Source organism: Egretta garzetta, unplaced genomic scaffold, assembly GCF_000687185.1.
Source record: "Egretta garzetta isolate BGI_Z169 unplaced genomic scaffold, ASM68718v1 scaffold168, whole genome shotgun sequence".
NCBI lineage: Eukaryota > Metazoa > Chordata > Aves > Pelecaniformes > Ardeidae > Egretta > Egretta garzetta.
The window spans coordinates 213,286-235,637 of record NW_009260675.1 but is presented as its reverse complement, the minus strand read 5'-3'; the positions used below and the strand labels follow the sequence as shown (position 1 = coordinate 235,637).

Below are 22,352 nucleotides of genomic sequence, written 5' to 3'. Positions count from 1 at the left end.
AAGTTAGGAAGTTACCAGAAAGTTAGCACAGTACTTCATTTTTTAGCTTGGAAAACAGACTAAGGCCGGTGTTGCCTCCAAGATTATGCTGATGCTCTGATGTTGTCTTCCTGGAAAGGGGCCTCGAACCACGGCCTTTTCTAAGCTGGCCTTTCATGGAGAACTCCCTGTGTCTAAATGTTCTTGTGTGCTTCAAGACCTTCAGGTCGACTTGGATTTTTTTTTTTTTTTTTTTTTCTGCATTCTTGCAAATTGCCTTCATTTTTAACGGAGTACAGTCTTTCCTGTGAAAACCTATGCAAGTAGAGCTGAGCTCAAAGCTCTGTATTTTGAAGTGGTTTTCCCCCATCTGTGATACCATGATTATTTTTTGTTGTTGTTTGTTTGTTTCCTTCTTTAGAGTGAAATGACTGAACTTCATCAAAGCAGAGGAGGATCTACAATGGATGATGAAGAAAACCTAGCTGTGTTACGGCAGTAAGTATATTTTGATAAACAAAAAATGCTTTTTCTCTGATTTGTTTCCAGCAAAGGTTGAGTTTGGCTAAGGAACTGATAAGACAAGTATGCTTCTCTGAAATAAGCCTCAGCGCTTTTTAAAACGCATTGGCTATGCTCTGTACACAGAGGAAGAAGATATTTCAGTCTGTCTGCAGTGTTATTTATAGTTTATATAATACCAGACTCTAGCTTTGCTGCAGCAAGGTGATGCTATGACAGGATAACTACATATTTTCTTTTCAGAGATGATGTAGTTTTGAGTAATAAGCCTCCTGTAAACCTATTGGAAGTTTTGGTCTCCATACTTCAGAAGACTGTGTCTTTTTATTTGACTCATTTTAGTCCCTGTTTCAATAAATGTTACAAAAAAATCACTTCCTTACATAAAACCTAAACAGCATCACTTATATTCAAAAAATAACTTAGTAGTACCTGCAACATGTATAGCAGAGCTTTCATTTCTACGTGTAAACTGGGTAACTCTACTGTCTTTTCACTGTTACAACCACATGTTAAATTGTACAATATCGCAAGGGGAAAGGTTACGAGGAAGCATGCTTGCTTGACCATTAGGGAAATTAAACTTAAGGCAGCAATGTGATATTTAAAGTGTACCCTAAATGCATCTAATTTAAAATTAGTGTCCAGTGTAACTTTAAGTCTGTATTTGATAATCCTATGGAGCTCTAACTCCAGCTCCTGTAATACTTGCAAACACAGCATAACCAGATGTCGTATGGACAATGATAAAATGCTTCACTGCTTCAATTCAGTTACTACAGCACTTAAAATGCTAGGTTTGACTTTTTTCCTGTTTAAATGCATTTTCAAAAATTTCAAAATGTTTTAAAAATACGTGCTTCTCAATAAGCATATATAAACTGTTGACAGAAATATTCATGAACCATCACATTTTCAGTTACCGGGAAATTGTTCTTTTCTACTTTACTTCAGACAATACACACAAAGTTAATGTTGCCTCATTACTTTGCATAAGTGAATAGGCCTGCCTTAATTGTCTGTCTTTGTCTACAGGCATGTAATTAATGAACTTATTGAGACTGAACGAGCATATGTGGAAGAACTTCTCTGCGTTCTTGAGGTAGATTAAATTTCACTGCAGCTGTTATTGAGTCTATTTCTCTCTTCCATTTTATGGCTGCTCTTACACTTTCCTTATCACTGTAATGCCTTTGCTTGTCCTGTCAAGCAGTATGATCATTATATCTCTCCTCTCTCGTCGTATTTTCACAGAGGCAGGAATATGCTTTTTTTTTTTTTATAGAAACATTCATGCAACTAGGATTTTGTATTAGAAAACACAAATTGGGCAGAAAATAAGATACGCCTAACTACTTAGGTGGAACATAGTGAGATTTGTAATGATCATTAATTCCTGCAAAAGTTCCTTCCAGTGTCTTGGGTCAACTCCAGGAAGGTTGTGTCACACAGGAATGTGAATCTGCATCGAGAGAATCTTGTGTCAGAGAAGGTTTGTTTCCTGCATCCCTTTTGCATATCTTCAAGTGTCCAAGTATCCAAATGTCTTGGGTACAACTGTGGCAACAGAATGCCTTGTAATAATAATATCTTCATTTGAAATTGTAAAGGAAACAAAGATGTTCCCTGTGCTCCACACTTGTGGAGGCACAATTACAGTACTGCTGAGCTGCTCACAGAAATACACTGAAGTATTGTGTATTGTTCCTCAAGTTTAAGTCTTCCAAGACATGGGTGTGTCATTTCATTGTAGTCCAGTTTGACTGTAGGAGATGATGAAGTTGCAGATTACTGAGGTTGAATTATCTTAATCAGGATGAATTGGAATTGAGCCAAGTGGGTGCTCTTGGTGTCCATGCCAACGTTAAGCTCCTAAATAGGAGCTGTCTTAACTTATGGACTGCGAGTGATGACTTCTTGAAGGTATGTACTCAGTAAGAGTACTGTATGAGGGTTTTGAACCCTGGCCTTGCTTTTGCCTAGTTTGTGCTCAGCTTCCCATAGCATTTAGGTCCTGGATCTGGTCCAAGTGCTAGGAAGTGTTGATGACAGTAGGACGGTCGCATCTGATGTGTGGTAATAAAGCAGTGTAGGTCTGGAGTGGCCCTTAAGGATCACTTCCTTCTCTGCTTTTGTATGCAATGCTATCTGTACAGTTCTGTTCATAAAATCAAGACTCAAATGGTTAGAGGATTTTTGGTCCTTACTGCTGCTACTGGAGGGTTGTTGCAGAATCTTTCTATTCCTCTGGTATTACTCTTGTTTTGCATAGAGTATAGTTCAACCCTTGTCTTGCTAGGCCAAGCTGTCTTGGGTTTTTGCCAATATGATAGACTTTCCAGTACTCTGACCATGCCAGGCACACTTCTCTGTGCCTCCTTGCAGTTTGGGATTCATCTCTTGAACCTGAGTGACTGGGACTGCCAACAGTAATTTTGAATCAGATCCTTGCTGAGGTATGGTTCGGTGGCAGTCTTCCAGCCTTTGAGTAATTCTGGTTATTAATCCATAGTTCTGGCTATTCTCCCAATTGCTTTGTTTTTCCTGTTCTGTTAATCTTCCCATATTTCCTGTAAAATAACCCGATACTCCGTTGTATGCACAGTGTCCCCTATTATTATGTCATGTTTAATTGCCATGCATTTTGTCTCTGCCAAGGATACCAATAGAAAAATACAATGTAGTTCCCAAGATTGATAATTGAGAAACTGCTATAGCAACTTTTATCTGAGTTTGATATTTTTCCTGTCATTAATAACCATGGTTGTCCCACTTTGGTCTGTGAAATCCAGTAATTTTTATTGGAGAAAAATATTGGTCTAGTCTGTTTTTAGGTATTGTATTTGACTCCTTTTTCCATTTACTTTGATGCTTTTAGAACAGCTTTCAAATGGAAGACTAAGTAAAGCCTTACATATTTTTAAAGTAAGATTAAATCATGTCTGTGGCTGCATGGAGTAGCTTTCCCTTTCCTTTCTTAAAATACAAGTACTGTATAGGTAGTAAAACATGAACGGTTTTTTATATTAATTTTTTAAAATAAGTACTATGTCAGCCTGAAGTGGAAAAAATGTCAAAAGCTTTTGGTCAATGTGTGGACTTCATGCTTTTGTTCTGTCAGAATTCCAAGGTACTGAGCTCTGTCAGGTTTGTTTGCACCTCTGCTGGGTTAGGTACCCCTTCTTTATGCCAATGCTGGCTTTGCCGCTATGTTCAGCATCATCTTTACTTCAAGTGGAAATGAATCATTCTCTTCATGCAGCCCTTCGCTGCATCTAAGCTGCATGGTGGCCACAGTTCTTCTTTCCATGTTATTTTTTTAAACTCCATTTTATGTAAATGATTTTGTCTTTTTTAAAGCTGTACCGCTTTTCTTTTCCTTCTCTTTTAGACTCTGTGTTTTTGTTTTGTATTTTGCTCACTGCAGGGGGGTTGGACTATAACCTCTAAAGGTCCCTTCCAACCCAAAACATTCTATGATTCTGTGATTCTATATGGGAGAGAGACCAGTGGTTATCTATCTGTGAGCTCCAGCATCTTTGCCTGTACCATTGTTTTGTCTTTTTTGTGGTGTTTGAGGAAAAATACCCAGATTTTTAAAGAAATGTTCCTGATTTAAAAAAAAAAAATCTAATCACAGTCCTATCTAAATGCTTGAATTCTTCAGGCTAGCTGACTTTACCAACTATTTCTCCTACTTTCTGTAGTTTGGATATCACTTTGAAATTTAAAATCTTGGTTGTAGGTACACTTTTGCTTATCCCTTCATTTGTCAGTTTGTTATAATTCAGTGCAATTTATTATAATCAGTGTCACTAGTGCAGTGACCACCTTGTCCATGCTAATTATGTTTAAAAAAAAAAAAAAAGTGCAATCTAATCCAAATCTAAAGTAGGTCACATCATCTTCCTTCAGTGCCCGTACACTAAGAAATCTGCTTACATTAAGAAACCTACTTACAACACAGGTACTAGAGCATTTTTGCAGTTTTTCTGGTTGATTGATTGGGCGTGTTGTGTTTGAGTTTGGGATTTTTGGGGACGGTTGTTTGGGTTTTTTTAGTATTTCGGGAGATCACTTAATCACAGATTAGTGACCTTGGGACCAGAGGAGAACGGTTCTGGGCTAAAGCCACTTGTGTGCTCTCCTTTCCTTATCTGTGCCAGTTACACAGACAAGAGAATGTGGCCTTATATAATAAATGGAAGATGTCAGACTCTAAAGTTATGACTTTTGGTACCCAAGCTAATGAAAATGTCTTAAAGTTAGAATTTGCAGCTTAACGGTTTCTGTTATCTGCAGAAATAACTAGTCAGCTTGTTCCCTCATACTAATAGCTAAGACTAGCACGAAGGTTTGCATGTGTGCTGGAATTGTGGCTTTCAAGTCAGATGTGTAAAGTCTTAACAGAAAAACTACAAACTATAATTTGTAAGTAGTATGGGAATGCATAGCCTTCGCTTAGTGGAAATGGCTGCAAACTTTGTTTGATCTTTGCTTAACTAAAATTGCAGTAATTATTCAAGTGTCTAATATATAGCTATGTCTTACTGGACTGATGGAAAAACAGAATTTGTATACTTTTTTCATGATTAGTACTGAGCTCTTTCTTCGCTGTCTATCAGCCTGCAGGCAGTCTGCTTTGTCAGAAAGAGATAAGTACTGCAAAGAAAGGGAGATAATCGGTCTGCCTCTCTCCTGTGTTGCAGGGTTATGCTGCAGAGATGGACAACCCCTTAATGGCTCATCTCATTTCACCAGAACTCCAAAATAAGAAGGATATCTTGTTTGGAAATATGGAAGAAATTTATCACTTTCACAACAGGTGAGGATTTGCATTCAGATCTAAAAACAGCACTTGGATGGGATTCTTTACTCTTCCTTTTAATCTGATTTAAATTGCTAAAAGATCCTTACTGAGTCCCAGTTGGCTATCTGGCATGTCAAAATTCATTTTGCAATAGAAGAGGAAAAGCAAAATATCTATGAAAAATGAGCAAAGCTGTGTGAAAGTTTATTCAAATGTTTCCAGTATACAGGTAAAATTTTGTGTTGTGGTCCTCTTCCTGAAGAGGAGTTGGGATCTGGTTAGAAGCTAATTAAAGCAAGGTTTGTTTGGGTTTGGGTGTCTTTTTAGTTCTTATGAAACGTGCTATGGAAAGTAAATTATTATTCTAAACACAGATTCTCAACTCTTACATCTGGTTGAGGCTGGTTAATTTTACACTTGAGTGACCTCTCTGAAGCTTCAATCCTTGCTGCTAGAGAGGTATTTCTTTACAGGATAATACTTAATTTGGTAGAAAAGAGAAGACTAGACTGGAGGTTTTGCCACTGGTTTTTTTGGGTGGGGTTTTTTGGTTTGGGGAGGTGGGGTTTGGTTCTTCTGCTTTGTGGTGTTCGGTAATATTAGAATCATAGAATCATAGAATGTTTAGGGTTGGAAGGGACCACTAGTGGTCATCTAGTCCAACCCCCCTGCAGTGAGCAGGGACACTGCTAACTAGATCAGATTGCTCAGAGCCCCATCCAACCTGGCCTTGAATGTTTCCAGGGATGGGTCCTCCACTACCTCTCTGGGCAACCTGTTCCAGTGTTTTACCACTCTTATTGTAAAAAATTTCTTCCTTACCTCTAGCCTGAACCTACCCTGTTCTAGTTTAAAACCATTTCCCCTTGTCCTAACACAGCTGGCCCTATGAAAAAGACGTTCCCCATCTTTCCTATAGGCCCCCTTTAGGTACTGGAAGGCCGCAATCAGGTCTCCCCGTAGCCTCCTTTTCTCCAGACTGAACAAGCCCAACTCTCTCAGCCTGTCCTCATAGGAGAGGTGCTCCAGCCCTCGGATCATTTTTGTAGCCCTCCTCTGGACCCGTTCCAACAGTTCCATGTCCTTCTTGTGCTGAGGGCTCCAGAGCTGGACGCAGTACTCCAGGTGAGGTCTCACCAGAGCTGAGTAGAGGGGCAGAATCACCTCCCTCGACCTGCTGGCCATTTTACCCCGACCCAGGTGCAGGACCTTGCACTTGGCCTTGTTGAACCTCATGAGGTTCACACAGGCCCACCTCTCCAGCCTGTCCAGGTCTCTTTGGATGACATCCCTTCCTTCTGGTGTGTCAACCTCACCACTCAGCTTGGTGTCATCCGCAAACTTGCTGAGGGTGCACTCGATCTCGCTGTCTAAGTCATTGATGAAAACATTAAACAGCACCGGTCCCAGTACGGACCCCTGAGGGACACCACTCGTCACCGGTCTCCATCCGGACATTGAGCCATTGACCACTACCCTCTGGACGCGACCATCCAGCCAGTTCCTTATCCACCAAACAGTCCACCCATCAAATCCATAGCTCTCCAATTTAGAGAGAAGGATGTTGTGGGGGACCGTGTCAAAGGCCTTGCAGAAGTCCAGATAGATGACATCCATTGGTTTCCCTCTGTCCACCGTTGACGTCACACCATCAGGAATATTTGGAAGGAAAAAAACAAATACTTTAAACTGTAAAAATTCTGCTGCTGAATACATAAGGCAGGGAAACAAAATCCCCTTTCCCTTCCCAATCTTATATTTGATTTCAGCTGTAGCAACAGTAAGCTAAAAGAAATTGGTCAGAATGTTTGTTTATTTCAATTTGCTATCCCTTTTAAAGTACATGATCTAGAAGAGTTCTGCTTAGTTTTATAGTACAGAACTACAATTCTGTTTCCAAAAGTTTAGAAAACAGATTGCAAGAATGTGAATATTTACTACAACTTTTTTAACATGCACTCTAAGAAAATCTTTTCCCTCATAGAATATTCTTGAGAGAACTAGAAAACTACGTAGAATACCCAGAACTAGTGGGACGGTGCTTTCTGGATCAGGTATGTGTCATCTTTTGCTGGCATTTTGTTTATAAGCCCCTATAAAACTGTAACATATGAGAGTGATTTTCATGTAGTAATTGCCATCACATCCTCTTTGTTTGTCTTGAATGGGTAGCAGGTTGAGAATGTACACATTAATTGAGAGTTAGGGATATTTTCCACTGTGTGGGGTAATTAATTTTGTTAGAAAGAGCTACTCACTTGTTGAAAGAAAACTGCTTTACTAAAGTGGAAGTTAGGAAAACTTGAAGAAGAATCATGCACCGAATCATTTCACATCCCTCTTAAATGATTGGTTTACTGGATTGGTATAGATTTCTTTACCAGATTTTTTGTTGTTGTTGCTGTTCTTTTTCTGGTTCCTTTAAAGAGTACAGCTCAACAGAGTAAGTCCAAAATATTTTTATTCTGAAAATAGAAAGCTGTGACAGAATTAAACTGTTTAAATCTGGGATTTATTAAACAATGAGTCTCACCTGTAGTATACCAAAGGCTAAATAGGAATCTGTTTATGGAAATCAATCTCCTGTTGTTGCTACCTATTGATGTTCTAAAACTCCTGGGAAGGAGCCATCCCTCCCCTTCTTGTTTACTGGCTGCATCCATGGAGATGCTGTTTCCCAAAATTGAGGGACAGAGGTACTTGTGCCTGCTGATTTCCTACCTAGTCTTTCTTTCATATCTATAGTTACTAGGACATTTTCAACAGTCTTATTTTCTTTTGCTTTCAACAAGTGCTGAAGTCATGCTATTTAGTTGCTGGAGTGATAAGGGGCAATTACTTGGTCTACCTTAGCGCAACTCCCAGGGAAAAACACCTTCAGAAAATGAAAATGTATAAAGAAAAAACAGCGAAGATTTTTAGAAAAGTTGCACAGAGGGACTCATGATTTGGCATTCATAGAAGTATTTTTCACACTGCAATAGAAATATGTTTGTAAATATAATATAACCTTCTTCGTAAGGTGCTTAACATTCAACTGAAGTAGAAATTAAACAGAAACATTTTATTCTGATGTTCCAAGTACAAAATTAGTAGCCATCATAAAATCAGTGATTTTGAATAATTGTTTTTTGCTTGGGATGCCTCAAGGAACTGCATTTCTTTGTTGTTGTTTTTTCTCAGTCTTACTGATTATGGAAAAAAAAAAATCTTATGAACTTTGTCTATTAAAGTCACAAGAATTTATTAATTTTTTGCTTGTCTCCCCAATTTGAGATGGAAGATTTCCAGATTTATGAAAAATACTGTCAAAATAAACCTCGATCTGAAAGCTTGTGGAGGCAGTTCTCAGATTCTGTATTCTTTCAGGTATGCTTGCTTGAGCCTCTAAAATATTTGGGGGGGGGTGTTGTTGTTCATTTTGGTTGGTTGTTTCAAACTTCGTTTATGTCAAGGACAAATAACAGAAGTACTGGTTAGTGTACTGATGAAATCCAACCCTGATTACAGGAATGTCAGAGAAAACTTGATCACAAGCTCAGTTTGGACTCATACTTGCTGAAACCCGTTCAAAGAATAACCAAATACCAATTATTGCTAAAGGTATGTGTTGCTAAACTATAACACTAAGTATATTTTGTGCATTTGGTTTTTTGGATGCAGCTTCTCTCATCCTGCTGGAGAGAAACCTAAAAGTTACTGGACAGATGCATAAATTGAAACAGCAATTGAAATTGCTAGTAGACAGGCAAATGTTATACAGAGATACCTTGTGCAATTGCTTTTGCCCTTATGTTTCTGCCAAAGAGAAGAATGAAAAGTTGATTAGGGGAAACAGAAGGACCAAGAAACCTTTGCAACAAAGAAAAGAGAGTGTCTGAAGTACTTGTTACTCATCAGTTATAGTAACCTCATCCATATTGCAGGAATTTGCCTTGCTGGGCTCTAGGAAATGCATTCTAGGAAATGTACTTAACTGAGAGCACTGTCTGGTGTTTTTAGGAAGGATGCTGTTGAGATCACTTAAACGTGCTATACTGAGAGAGCAAAATGAGCAATATACTATCGTGAATTTTTAAATGAACGTGTAAGGTTTTGCCATGTTTGAAGCTGGCTTGCTTTAAGAAGTATTTCCCACATAGACACACGTTTCAATAATTGTATTTAACAGTAGTTTAAAAAAATTACCTTGGACCAAATTTACTTTTGAGTTAAAACTGAGCTGAAGTTAACAGCGTTTAAAGAATTACGTTAAGGTTGCATAAAGAGAGGAGTATTAGAAAGTTTTTGATTTAAAGTATCTTTATGGCCTGCAGTCCATGAGTAAATGCTTATTCTCATACTGTAAAGTCTGAGGGGTTCCACATGAACCTGCAGCTTTGTTTAACTGGATCAAATTGGAAGATGCAGCTTACCAGTGAGCCTTTTGGGGATGCCTTTTTAAATGTGTAGACAATACTCAGTACAGTAGGTTTAGGTCTGTTACTAAAATCCCAGGCCTCACCATAATTCAAATAATAAATGAAATTTGCCTATGTTTCTACCTTTTGTTCACCTCTAAAAAGTAACAAGTATAAAAAATATTCTTTTTTGTTTGGTTTTTGTTTGTTTGGGGTTTTTTTTTAGCAATTGTGATTAAAAAGATGTTTGCAAAGTTAGTTTTGTAAAACTCTTAGATAGAGTTTACAAAACCTCTAGATGAACAAAATATATTTGGCTAATTAGCAGCAGAATGAGAATTAAAACTTCAGGGTCTTCTGAGTTCTAGCCAGTATTTAACCCACTAGATTATATGGTATAAAACTTTACTGGATAACTTTAAAAAAGGGGGAAAATTTGAACGTTCCTTGTTACTGCTGTTGCCAAAGCTAAGTAAGTATGTTGTCGTTCCCTGCCCGCTCAGGAAATGCTGAAGTACAGTAAGAACTGTGAAGGTGCTGAAGATCTTCAGGAGGCGTTAACTTCTATATTGGGTATTCTCAAAGCAGTTAATGATTCTATGCACCAGATAGCCATTACAGGCTACGATGTGAGTAACAGTATTTTTACTTAAATTTATTTTCATTTATTTCTTAGATATATGTACAGCATACCCTACACTGTGTACTAATAATGAGAAGAACGTTTTACAAAAGGTGCCTTTAAACTGAGCTGTGTAATGAAAATAATGGAAAATGGATGTCTTTATACTCTTCTGAAGTTTTCCTGCTATGAATAATATTTTGTTTCGTCTACCCAAGTTTTCTGTCTTTGATCTACTTGACACCGAGTTAGAAACTGAAAATTGTCATGAAGAGTCTGCTTTAGGCTACTGCCAAATGGAAGCTGCTACTAAGTTTTTATATCTATGTGTATCTACACCCAAAACTTCCAGTTAAAAAAACAAAACAAAACAAAAAACCACAACATAAGCAGCTTTGGAGCAGAGTTGGGGGGGAAAAAAAAAACAACAATCAATCAAATAAATATGTGTATTTTGCCTTCCCTTCTCTCTACATGTGGATCTCTTATCTCTGCTGCTGGTACTCTTGACTGTAAAATCATGCCTGAACAGTGTTGGGGGGAGAGAAAATTATGTGTAAAAACCCAACGCTGGTTTTATTTTTATTACATTTCTGAACGCAGCATAAACATTGATGTGAGAGATTACTTGGAACAACAGAACTTGTAAAGACCTGTTCAGAGTATGCGTTTTAGTCTGATGTTATCTTTTTGTAGTTATAAATACTGTTTGTTTTTGTTCCAGGGAAACCTGAATGAGCTGGGCAAGCTTTTAATGCAGGGATCCTTCAATGTCTGGATTGATCATAAAAAGGGTCACTCGAAGGTGAAAGATTTGGCACGCTTCAAGCCAATGCAGCGACACCTCTTCCTCCATGAGAAAGCAGTGCTGTTCTGTAAAAAGCGAGAAGAAAACGGAGAGGGATATGAGAAAGCACCTTCTTACAGCTACAAACACTCCTTAAATGTAAGACACGGAGCAGTAAGGTTGAGGTATTGCGGGCTCAACTCGCACCAATACAATATTCTACTTTTTTGTCAGCAAAGCTGTGTTATGGTTTTGTATTGGGAACTTCACCCTTCAGGCAAACCTAGCTGATGCTGCAGGTCTGTGTCACTTTGCATTGCTGTCTGTTCGAGAGTTGGGGTAGGGGGAAATTATCCTTGGAGAAAATCCAAACCATACTAGTCTAGCTGAATGGCAGTTGCATTAATCACACAGCAAATTTAATAATGAGCAGAGCAGGGTAGTATAAAATAGATAGAAGATTTGGTGGTCTGGATTTTAGAAGACACTTCTTGTAGGTCAGTCTCAATTTAATGTACTAAACCTTTCTTCCCTCCAAGGCAGCCAAGCCGACACAAAGCACTAAATGTCTTGCATACAACATGCAGATCATCTGTTATTAGTTATTCTATTCCTTGAGCAAGAAGCCAAATGTGGCTTTGCTTTTCAGAAATAAGGTACCAAAGTATAACAGTAGCTGCCTGCTTCCATTATTGTCATTAAAATTTGGTAGGTCAACTTCTGTTCTCTTTGCTTCCAGATGGCAGCAGTTGGAATAACAGAAAATGTTAAAGGGGACGCAAAAAAATTTGAAATCTGGTATAATGCAAGGGAAGAAGTTTACATCATACAGGTAAATAATATGCCACTAAAAATTAAAAAAAAGAGAGAGAGAGAAAAGGAGGGAGAGGGAGTCTAACCCTAGGATGATCTGGGGGGTTTTCCCCTCTGTTATATCACTAATAGACAGTGATGAGGAAAAGTAGGAAAAAACCAAAACAAATCACACCAGATCAATTCATATGGTAGTTTTTTAAACAAAATATTTCAATTGCAGAGTCTTCTGGGGGAAAAAAAAAATCACAATTTACAATATCCATGGGTCATATTGTATACACCATTACTATTACTCTCACTGGAGTAGTGGGTGGCTTGGGGGCCAGTGTTTGACTGTAGCACATGCACAGCTTCTGCCTCAGCGTGTTCCAGGTGTCACAACTAGTTTCTGTTTACTGAAGGACTAGAGAGGGAGCTCTGTCTCTTCCTCTTGAAGGATCCCTCTCAGGCTGTGCTTTGGCATGCAACTCTTTCTGTAATAAGTATTCTATGCTTCATGGCCAATTGTATTTATTTTTGGGTAGGCACCAACCCCTGAAGTTAAAGCTACTTGGGTAAATGAAATAAGAAAAGTTCTGACAAGTCAACTGCAGGCATGCAGAGGTAAAATATTTATATATATATATATGTGGTTTTCTTAATCTCTCTTCTTTTTGAGCTTCAAAACTTGCCCTGTATATCTTCACTGTGTAGGACTGTAGAAATTAAAAGCTCAAAACACAAATCCATTTTAATAGCTCTTTGTCTTTCCTCCATCACAGAAGCTAGTCAGCACAGGACACTAGAACAGACACAGAGTTTACCTCTACCAGCATCATCTTGTACAAGGTATGTTGTAAAATCAGCTTGGCTGCCTTGTAAATATACTAATACATCTGGCTTGCAGTTCTTCGTGACTCCTATCCCTTAATACTGGCCGTTATGTTTCAGGGGGTTTTTGGGTCTCTTCCTACTATAAAGCTGTAAAGCTTGGGGTTTCTACATCTCCAGAACTGTTAAACTGAGCAGCAGTGGCATGGGCTTTGCCAGTTGATGGAGAACAACACAGAAAAGTAATTTGCTGTGTCACAGAAAAGTCACTTTCTGTCATTTCAAGTCCTGGTGGTATTATGGGTCTGTTTGCTGAACAGCTAATTATATACTTTACACCCCAGATAAGAGAGTTAGGTGGAGCAGCCTTTTCCTTCCTTCTCTGTTCCTTTCCTTCACCTGGCTTATTTTTCTTCATTCCTTTTCCAGTGTCATGTTATCTTCCTTTTTGTCTTTTTCAGGGCATTATCTTTTCTCTGTCTCTTGTTCTTTTCCTCCAATTTCCTTTTTTTTTTTTTTTTTTTTTTTTTTTTTTAAACTACTAAGTGATGTGTTGATTTCCTCCAGTGTCCTGAGTTTTGAGTCAAGCTTTTCTTCTTTTCCTATTTTTTATCCTTCACTCTAACAACCTTTATATTCTTCTGCTCCCACCTGCTTGTTCTGCCCTTCTCTGACACCTCTTTGTAATCCTCTGCTGCTCACCTCTTTTTTTCATGATATGTGTATACATCCATAAGCCCATGTGCTCATATCTTCAGTCACGCACACATGGTGTGTGCTCGAATATGTATCAGTAGCTCTCTGCCCTGCATGTTTTATGCATCTACTTACAACTCAGAAAGAATTTCCCAGATGTATAGTATTTGTCGGATGTCTTTCTCCATTCCATTCCCAATCGGAGGTGTGATGGGAATCCAACTGCAAGAGCCAGCCTATGTTCTTTGTTCATCCTTTATCTGTTCCTGTGTTAAGAGCTTCTGAGGGGCAGAGGTTTTTTTGTTTGGTTGGTGGGTTTTTTTTTTTTTTTCTTTTCCTTTTTTTCCTTAGTATGTTCAGGAGGAAACCGTCAGCACAGAATGTGTGGCTGTAGCTGAGAGTGAGTGGAAGTTGTCCTGAGTGGTCTTCTCAGTAGCTTGCACTGCCATGCTACGCGTGGCTGCAGTCAGTTAGGGGAGTCTTTCTCCTTTGTGTGTGCTCATGGTCTTTCTATACACAGTCACTATGACTTCTTCAATCCTGGAAGCTGGGAAGTAGCTAAGAAATGGCTTTCAGCCTATATATCTGTATGTAAAAGGCAGCCTGTGACCGAAGGTCATCACCCTTGTTCAGACCCAGATGTGCTGGAGGTGGATTGATTGCCTTAATTTTCTTCCAATAAACAGTCCTTCACGGAACCACATCAGAAACACCAAAAAAATGGAAGAGAGAAAATCTGATCTCGCAAGTCTAGAAGGTTATGGCACCACAATAGCACCAAAGTACCCCGAGAAAGGCAAAGGTGAGTTTACACGTATGTACTGTTATCTTTAATTGCGAAGAGCATGCCTGCACTGCAGACGCACAGGCAGATCCACCGGCAGAGTAGCCAATGTGTAGTGCAGGCAAACAGTGTTACACCTGAACAAGCAGGGCTGTGCTGCTTTCAGCCCTAAGACAGCCCACCCACAAAGCCCTGCCCACGCTGCGCCAGCGTGCTGGTCACATCTGCCCTTAGCTGGGGGGTTTCTGCATTCCGCTGTGCGGTGTGGACAGGCCCAAAGCCACCTCGATGAAGGGTAGCCAAAAGGAGATGGGAACTGTGGGTTATGAGTCCCAAGTCAGCAGTAGGGTCTCCTTTTAGAGCTGCCCAGCTTCTCAAGTTTCTCCTCCTCTCCGTAAATTTCTTGGCATTATCTGTTCTGCAAAGTATTTTTTTTTTCCTCTTGAATTTTGGTTCCCATCACGGAGATTATTTACTAGACCAGTGGCAAAACAAGCCCTTGCTCAGTGTGAACAACTGGACGCTTGGGTTCTGTTGTACCTGGAATTCCAGGTGTCCATCCTCATCTTCATGTGCCAGTTTCCTGGCAGGGCTGTGAACAATTTTTTGCCTTGACCTCTTCATAGCCTTCTCCCCTTTCTTTGTGTCTCTCTCTCTTCCTTTGTAGATGACAGTAGCTCTACCTCAGAATGCTCTGTACTGTCAAAAAAGCGCTTTACGTTGCAGGGCTTTACTAACCTCACAAGTCAGAAAGGTAATTTTTTTAAAAAGCTAGATTGTTTTCTGTTTAAGGCTGTTACTGAAGCATCACTTTGTGTGTGTATGTAGTGTACCAGGTTTTCAGTGTATACACTAGCTTGTTCTCTTAAGTTCAAGCTAGGTTCCCAAGTCACTGACCCTGACAGAGAGATTTCAAGAGAAACCAGCTCCAGAGTGGGAGAGGGAGATGCAGCTGGGAAGAGTGGATCTGTTGGAGAGGCAAGAGAAGGAGTGCAGTTTCCAATGCCTCCAGTCTCACTGTCACGGCCAAGGAAGAAGTTTATAGTGACTCATTCCTGTAGGAAAACTAGAGGAAGGAAGTTGTCTTCAGATCAGATACCTGGCCTGCTTCTAGCTTCAGTGGATCTGCCCCAAATGCACCTGTACTTGGCAAAAAGGAATCAAGGTTTTCTAGAGTATTTCTATATTAGCATCCTTGCTAACAGAACTCCCAAAGCATGACTACAGCAGAATGTGTATGACAACATTGTTTTGCTGGATACAAAAATACATAAGAATTTCCTTATGTGTCCAGAAATGGTCTTTACATTTTTTGCTAAAACAGGCGATAGGAGTCTGAGACCTTTCTTGCTTCCTTCTGCTAAGTAATCACACTGGTACATTCAGTTCTTGCTTTGAACAGCTGTCTTTGAGTAGTCTGAATTGCATTAAGATAATGGCACTTGTTCAAGAGCATGATTCCCCCTGCACCAAGCATCTTTTCAGAATGCCTTTTTATAACCTGATTACCTTTGAGTTCTTTCTGGAGAGAGCCTAGTGTTGCGTGTCTAATGCTAACGAGGTGAGCACTAATATCCCATGCTTGCCTTGACAGAAACTCCATCTCCTTCTGCTAAAAGCCAGACATTGCCAATGATCCTTCTTACAGGACCAGGTATTGCTGTAGCACTAGATTTATATAAAAATGGTTGCTTAATTTGGTAATGTCAGTGTTAGACAAACATGAATTATATGCGGTTGATGTCTAGTTAATTTAGAAAAGTTTATGTAAACTTTCATCTATTACTCTAAAATAAATTTGTCAATTTATTTTCAAGTAACTACATGTAAATAATTAATTCCTTCTGCTGCAATTGACCAATGATGGCTAAAATTAGAGTGATTACAGAAATCCATTTGTTTTCCAGTGTAAACTCAAAGGTATTTAGCATGCAATCCACCTATTCTCTTTTTTCCAGTTCTTCAATATCTCTCTTCTGTGTTTTTTGCCTATTCATCCTCCTGCAGCTTCTCCTACCAGTCCTGACAAAAAAGCTAAACGACATGAAGTAGTGAGTGACCCAACTCCTTTTGGTTTAAGAGGTAGAGTGATACCACATCTTGTACTCCACAAATATCCATACATCTCTCATGTAATATGTTACATTAGAGCACCTACGTGATGGTGTTGTGTGCAGCGATATTGACACCAGCTGAGTTTTTCCAAGTGGGTCTGTCAGCTTCTGTATATACTGGTTTTGATAGCACAGCTGGTTGAAGGTTTACCTTGGCATTGAATAAAGTAGCACATGGCTAACTAGTTTTTGGGAGAGGGCAGTGGGAAAGGGATATTCTGCTGAAGAAATAACCAGAAGCTAGATGTTTAATGGAACTACAGTGGCATCCAGTTGCTATGAGACACTTGGTTTTCCAGTTAGCATCTTCCTTCACTGTGCCTCTTGTGGAGAGGATTTAACTTGTTAAAAAGGAAAAAAATAAAAAAAAATTTAAAAATCCCAAAAACCTGAAATGCACATACTCTAGTCAGAGGGGATCATCACGGTCACGTGGAATTTCTATTTTAGATCTGCATTTATTACTGTAGTCACAGTCCTGTTGCATCTTTCTTTTGGTGATAGTAGGCAATTTTTACCACCCTGTAAGCCCAGCTAATTTAACTTAACCCCTTGTAGCAGTTTGCCTCTTGTCCTCCCAACCCACAGTTGAGCAAAGAATAAAAAAGCATTTCCATTAAATGTCACATTTCTAACCAGCAAGGATATTGGTGAAGGCTTGAGTACAAATCCCTGGGGCTAATTAATGAGAGAGTACAAGGAAAGCAGCCCCTCTCTTCCTGACTCTTCACTGCCATCTCTTTTAGAAAATACTACTCTAAAGATGAAGCTGTTTCAAGCCCTACCATCATCCTCCTCTCCAGGTTTCCACAGCCTTTGTCTTTGTCTCACCTGTGGAATCGATGCAGGCTCAGCTGCTGTGCTGACTGCAACTATGCAATGCCACTCACCTTGTCTGAGCAGCAGGCAATGTAACCCCAGGCCAAGCGCCTGCAGAACCGCCACAAGTGTGGATATGGGAGTTACGAGGTTAATTTTTTCTGCAAGTAGCAGTCAAACCTCTGAGATCTCCAGGTACCAAGGAAATCCTGAGGGCCTGAAAACGCTATTGGAAAGCAAAGCAGGTTTTTTGGCCTTTTCCATGGATGCTGAAGTTTTCCAGAGTGGAAAGTCCTTGAGCGTTGCTAATTTGCTGTAAAATTGTTGGGTCCTCAGAACAGACCTGTCTGATTTGCTGTCCTGTCCATCCAGCAGCCTCTCACTTTACGAAACCACTAAACCAAGTAAATGGATTTCAAACATCTAGTAACTCCCCTTTCTGTCTTGCACCTTGCCATCTGTCTTCTGACACTCTGTCTCTTCTCCTTCCCCAATTCAAAGAGGGATAAGCAGGCAGTTGACCTGGGCATTTCAGGATGAAACTGTACCAGGTGATGGTCACAGCTCCTTGGTGCAGAGCGCATTGCCCCTACACGTTCCCTTTCACTGCTACATTGCTCCAACTTACATCGCAGTGAGCTCAAGGAAAATGAACTGGTGATAGAATTACATCTTGCAGATAGATCCTACCTCTGTGAAGAAACCTGTGGGCCCATCTCTGAAGAGAAGCAGTTAACGAACTCTCGGTTTTCCTGGCACCATCAAATCTAAGCTCATTTCTGCGTAAGCTTGCCTTTTCTCAAGTCTGCCATTTTTTGACATTTCCTGCCTTTATAGGGCACCCTGCAGAATACACACGTGCACATTGAATGTGCGTGCATAATTTTGGTGCCTGTAGTTAGCTAATGTGAATATGACCATAGTGACCGCTTCCCCACCACCAGCCCTGCCCCCAGGATGAGATGAGCTTTTACACGGACTCTCAGCAGTAGAGTGCCAGCTTGTATGAGGAGTAGGAGTACTGTGCTATGGCAGGATCAGGCAGGTCTGCTCTTACCCACACCAGCACAATAGATGAAAAGAAAGAGGCTGAGAAACAAGAGCTGCTACCCAAAATGTTCCAGATGAGCTGGTCAGTGAGTAGGATGCTACAGGTAGAGCAGTTACGGTGATTTTTCTTTTGTGCAGCTCATTGGTTCTGTTTCTAAAGAGCACTTGGAACAATTAGGAGAAACCAGATTTTCTTTTGTTGCATTGTTCTTAACTTGGAAATAACAGAAAGGGTTTAAGCTGTGTCCCATGAGCCAACTATAAGATATGAGCTTCCAAGGAAATTTGTATGGAATACAGCAAGAATTTATTGCTCAGTTTCTTCACAGATGGAAGTTCATTCTTAACCCTGGACAGGGCCAAATGGGTCAGTACTTCAAACCTTGTGCAGGTCATCCAGCAGCGCAGGCGAGGTAAAAGTCCCACTCCGTTTGGTGTGCTCTGGGTGTGATTTCTTCCTATGATTCTTCGATTGCTCTGCCTGTACTCTGACGATGCTGTTTTTTTCCTAATGCACTGGTATGACCAGCCATGTGACAAATGCCTCAGAAGTCATGAAGAGCAAAAATGCTGGTGCTTTCTCAACTTAACTAATAGTTACATAAAAGCTGGGAGGTTTGTTCTTCCTTTCATTCTTTTCATTGGGTTTCCTTGTTGTTACCCTTTGATTTGAACCAAAGTCTTTCTTACAAATATTTATTTGTCTTCTATCATGACTTTTTTTTCATCATAAGCTCGACAGATTTATTAGCAGCTGCTGACCTTTTAGTGACAAGCATCCCACTAGTAAAACTTACTGTAGTTTTATTTGGAAAAGGATTTTGTGCACTCTGGATATGATTCAGCCTTGTAAATAAGTGAAATGCTTCACCCTGAGAGAGAAAAAGGAACACCTGGCAATAAATGACAGGGAGGAGATCATTCTTACGGTGCTTGGTGCAATGACTTAACACCAAGATAATTCAGCATGATTAAGTAATCCTTGTGCCTGAATACCCTAAAATAATAAACCACCTTGTCAGGTACAATACAGAGTGCCTGTAGCTTGTGTTGAATTTCTTGACAGCTCTAAGTGCTCGACACTTCGAACAAAGCTATGTGCATCCATCCCTTGTTCCCAGCAGGCTGGTGAGGTTGCTTTAGGTGACAGCCCCATGTGTTCATCCTCTTCCCATAGAGTGCGTGTTCCTGTCTTCTACCTCTTCCCAAGAAAAAGAGTATCTATCCATCATGCCTCTTTGTATAAGGGAAAACCAGCTTCTTTTTAGTTGGGAATTTGTGTTCTTTACATCTGTTTCCCTGTATATATATATCCAGAGGGCCAAATTCACTGCTGTGCATTGCCACAACTCCACTTACTCTGATGGAAATTCTTTTGCCAGCTGTCATTTTCACCTACTGGCTGTAAGAACTTCCCTGTGTACCATTTGCCTCCTGTTTATGTTGATCACTTAAGAGCTTTTCAGTGGGAAGAACGTTTCTCCTAGTCAGTGGCTCACTGCTGCAAAGGTAACCAGTGGCTGTTTGTTCCCCAAGGCTGGGCTAAAACATCTCATTCTCTTGATGCGTCTGAAGAAAATGATGGCTGGTCTAGTGCTGAAGATCCACTGAATTCATCGGATGCAGAGGAAGAAGGAGGAGGAGGGGGAGGCGAGATGAAGCTGGTAACCAGAAATGCTTTCCTATAGAGCTAAGCAAATGTTACTGATACATTGTGTGTGGCGGCATATACGAACATTTTTGAAGCTGGCAGGAAGGAAAGGGACTGCCTTGAAACACTGGAAGGGGTTGCCCAAAGAGGTGGTGGCGGTCCCATCCCTGGGAACATTCAGGGCCGGGTTGGATGGGGCTCTGAGCAACCTGATCCAGTTAGCGGTGTCCCTGCTCACTGCAGGGGGGTTGGACTAGATGACCTCCAGGGGTCCCTTCCAACCCAAAACATTCTATGAATCTATGAAATCCTCAGCTGGGCAAAATTCCAAGAGGAAAGGAAAATATCCCCTTCTCTTAAATCAGCCTTGTGTTTGTACCTTGGGAAGGTCCGACGGTGCCTTTTGTGTACTCACAGACTAACGAGACCGTGACTGCTTATGCCGTAGTACAGCAGTCAAGCGGTGACATGCCCAGCTACCATGTTAACAGACTTCCACACACACGTCGTGTCGCTCATTTGCCAGTTTGGTTTTGTATTTGTTTTTTTTTTTTCCTGGGATTTTTTTGTAGATAACTGAATTAATTGTTGTAATGGAAACATTTCACTGAATGTCTTTCAGGATGTGAGAATTCATGTACTGAATTTGCATGTAACTGAACAGCAAAGTTTTACTGCCTCTCAGTATGTATGTTTACACAGTCTTCAGCATGTATCTGCATGAGAAAGGAGGGAAAGTGTAAAAATTTGCATAACAAAAGCCGCAGCGTACTTTAAATTACTCAACAGAAATAATTTGTTTATGTTTTTCCTCTGTGTGCATTTAGACTCCTGGTAAATATACAGTTGTGACTGATTATGAGAAAGGAGTTTCTGAAGAATTTACAGTGAAAAGTGGAGATCTAGTTCAACTGATTCGTGAAGGGGAGGATGGCCTTTGGTACGCAGATCTGTGTTTGGAGACTTTTATGCGCAGAACTGTGTTTGCAAGGCAGATGTTTAGGGTAAAGCTTTCAAAGGCATGAAATGAAGCAATTTGACTTTTTATTTTTATATTATTTTAGGTATGTGAAGAACCTGAGCACTGGTAGAGAAGGTTGGATCCCAGCAAACAATCTGCTGATGCTCATAGGCAATTCAAAATCAGCTCAGTCTTTAACCAGCTCTGGTAGGCAATTTATTATGAGTGAAATGATTGTCTATATGAATATTCCTGTTATGAAAGAAAGCTGTGAAAAACGACAACCATATCATATTTTCTTGTGGATTTTTTTTCTTTTCTTTCCCTTTCCTAGAATCAGGCACTGCCTCCAGCACTTTGAGCACATCATCAAGTTGCAGTGACAGCTGCAATGCCAGCAGCACCAGCTTCTCGGACATTAAGGGCTAACATCACATTTTCACCCCACCTCCATGGAAGGTAAATCTGGAGTTTGTCATTTTGTGCAGAGTTCTGGATGTTGGACTCCAACAGAGAACCATCAGTTCTGTGTTTCCAGCTTTGAGTATTTTCACTGGTGATTTTTACAGGTTCTCCCAGAAGATCCCAATGAAAAGTGCATGGAATGTGAAGTTGTAAATGAAAGTTAAACAGTTTGAAATAGGGTCTTGCAGAGGCTTCTGGTCTGAAGCTGCAGAGCTCTAAGAATAAAACACGTTTTCTCATTGATTAAACAATCAGGTTTCTGCAGAACTGTATCATTTTGTAGCAGCCAGGATCTGAATGTGAGCAAACAAAATGTGTTCAGTGCTAAATCCCTATTGTAAACTAACAACATAGCAGTCGCTGTACAGGCTAGGTATGAAGAAAATAAATCCAAGTTTACAATTTCTCCTCCCCCCAAGCCCCCTTTCTCCAAGGACGTACCTCAGTCACTGCAGTGAATGGGACTCTTACAGCAACCAGGAAGGAGGCTTGGTCCAGCCTTTTCTCTTCTCTTGGGTCTCTGGGATATTCTTCTGCTCCCTAGAGGCTGGGATGCAGACGCGACCAATTCACTGAGCACAACAGCCTCAAAGGCAACTATTATTTTATCCTTTCCAACCTTTTAACAGTGCGTGTGATGGAATAGCTCTTTTCTGGGGTATTTTGGCCTCACAACCAAATTCTTCACCAAGATCACTGTGTTTACGTAGCCTTGGCAATTTAGTAGTATCTTTTTCCTCACACGGGTGCACAATGAAACACAAATGTTCTTATTTGCTAAATTATTTCTTTAATAAAGGGTAATTGTATGGTTACCTTCAGCTCTCACAATTAACATGCAGTTACAGGCAGAGGAAACTATTGTGGCTGTGCTGTGGATCAAAGCCTTCCTGCAGACAAACCTGTGACGGCTAGAAACCAGACGTATTTTTAGTCAATAGTGTTTGTTGCAGATTTATTCAAAGAGAAAAACACAATGACGTAATTTTTGTATAAAAGGGGAGCATGGGAGGAAAAAAGTCTTTATTAGAGAAGAGTCAGATTTATGCAGACAAGTATTTTAGAT

General features: G+C 40.1%; 1 protein-coding gene across 2 annotated transcripts in view; it reads left to right on the top strand.

The window, feature by feature from the left end:
• The window catches only part of MCF2L (MCF.2 cell line derived transforming sequence like), a 71,297-nt gene extending 50,047 nt beyond the window's left edge, over positions 1-21,250 (top strand). Inside the window, exons 14-31 of one of the 2 annotated variants that reach the window (XM_035901154.1) lie at positions 401-477; positions 1,537-1,603; positions 5,211-5,326; positions 7,296-7,365; positions 8,588-8,680; positions 8,822-8,914; positions 10,215-10,340; positions 11,058-11,279; positions 11,860-11,952; positions 12,461-12,539; positions 12,698-12,764; positions 14,129-14,244; positions 15,821-15,880; positions 16,234-16,308; positions 19,746-19,873; positions 20,688-20,800; positions 20,925-21,028; positions 21,156-21,250. In XM_035901154.1, coding sequence (XP_035757047.1) covers positions 401-477; positions 1,537-1,603; positions 5,211-5,326; positions 7,296-7,365; positions 8,588-8,680; positions 8,822-8,914; positions 10,215-10,340; positions 11,058-11,279; positions 11,860-11,952; positions 12,461-12,539; positions 12,698-12,764; positions 14,129-14,244; positions 15,821-15,880; positions 16,234-16,308; positions 19,746-19,873; positions 20,688-20,800; positions 20,925-21,028; positions 21,156-21,250 — 1,794 coding nt within the window. Of the gene's footprint in view, positions 1-400; positions 478-1,536; positions 1,604-5,210; positions 5,327-7,295; positions 7,366-8,587; positions 8,681-8,821; positions 8,915-10,214; positions 10,341-11,057; positions 11,280-11,859; positions 11,953-12,460; positions 12,540-12,697; positions 12,765-14,128; positions 14,245-14,893; positions 14,981-15,820; positions 15,881-16,233; positions 16,309-19,745; positions 19,874-20,687; positions 20,801-20,924; positions 21,029-21,155 lie in introns of both variants that reach the window. The other variant, XM_035901155.1, reaches the window with a different exon arrangement.
• The last annotated feature ends 1,102 nt before the right edge of the window (positions 21,251-22,352 follow it).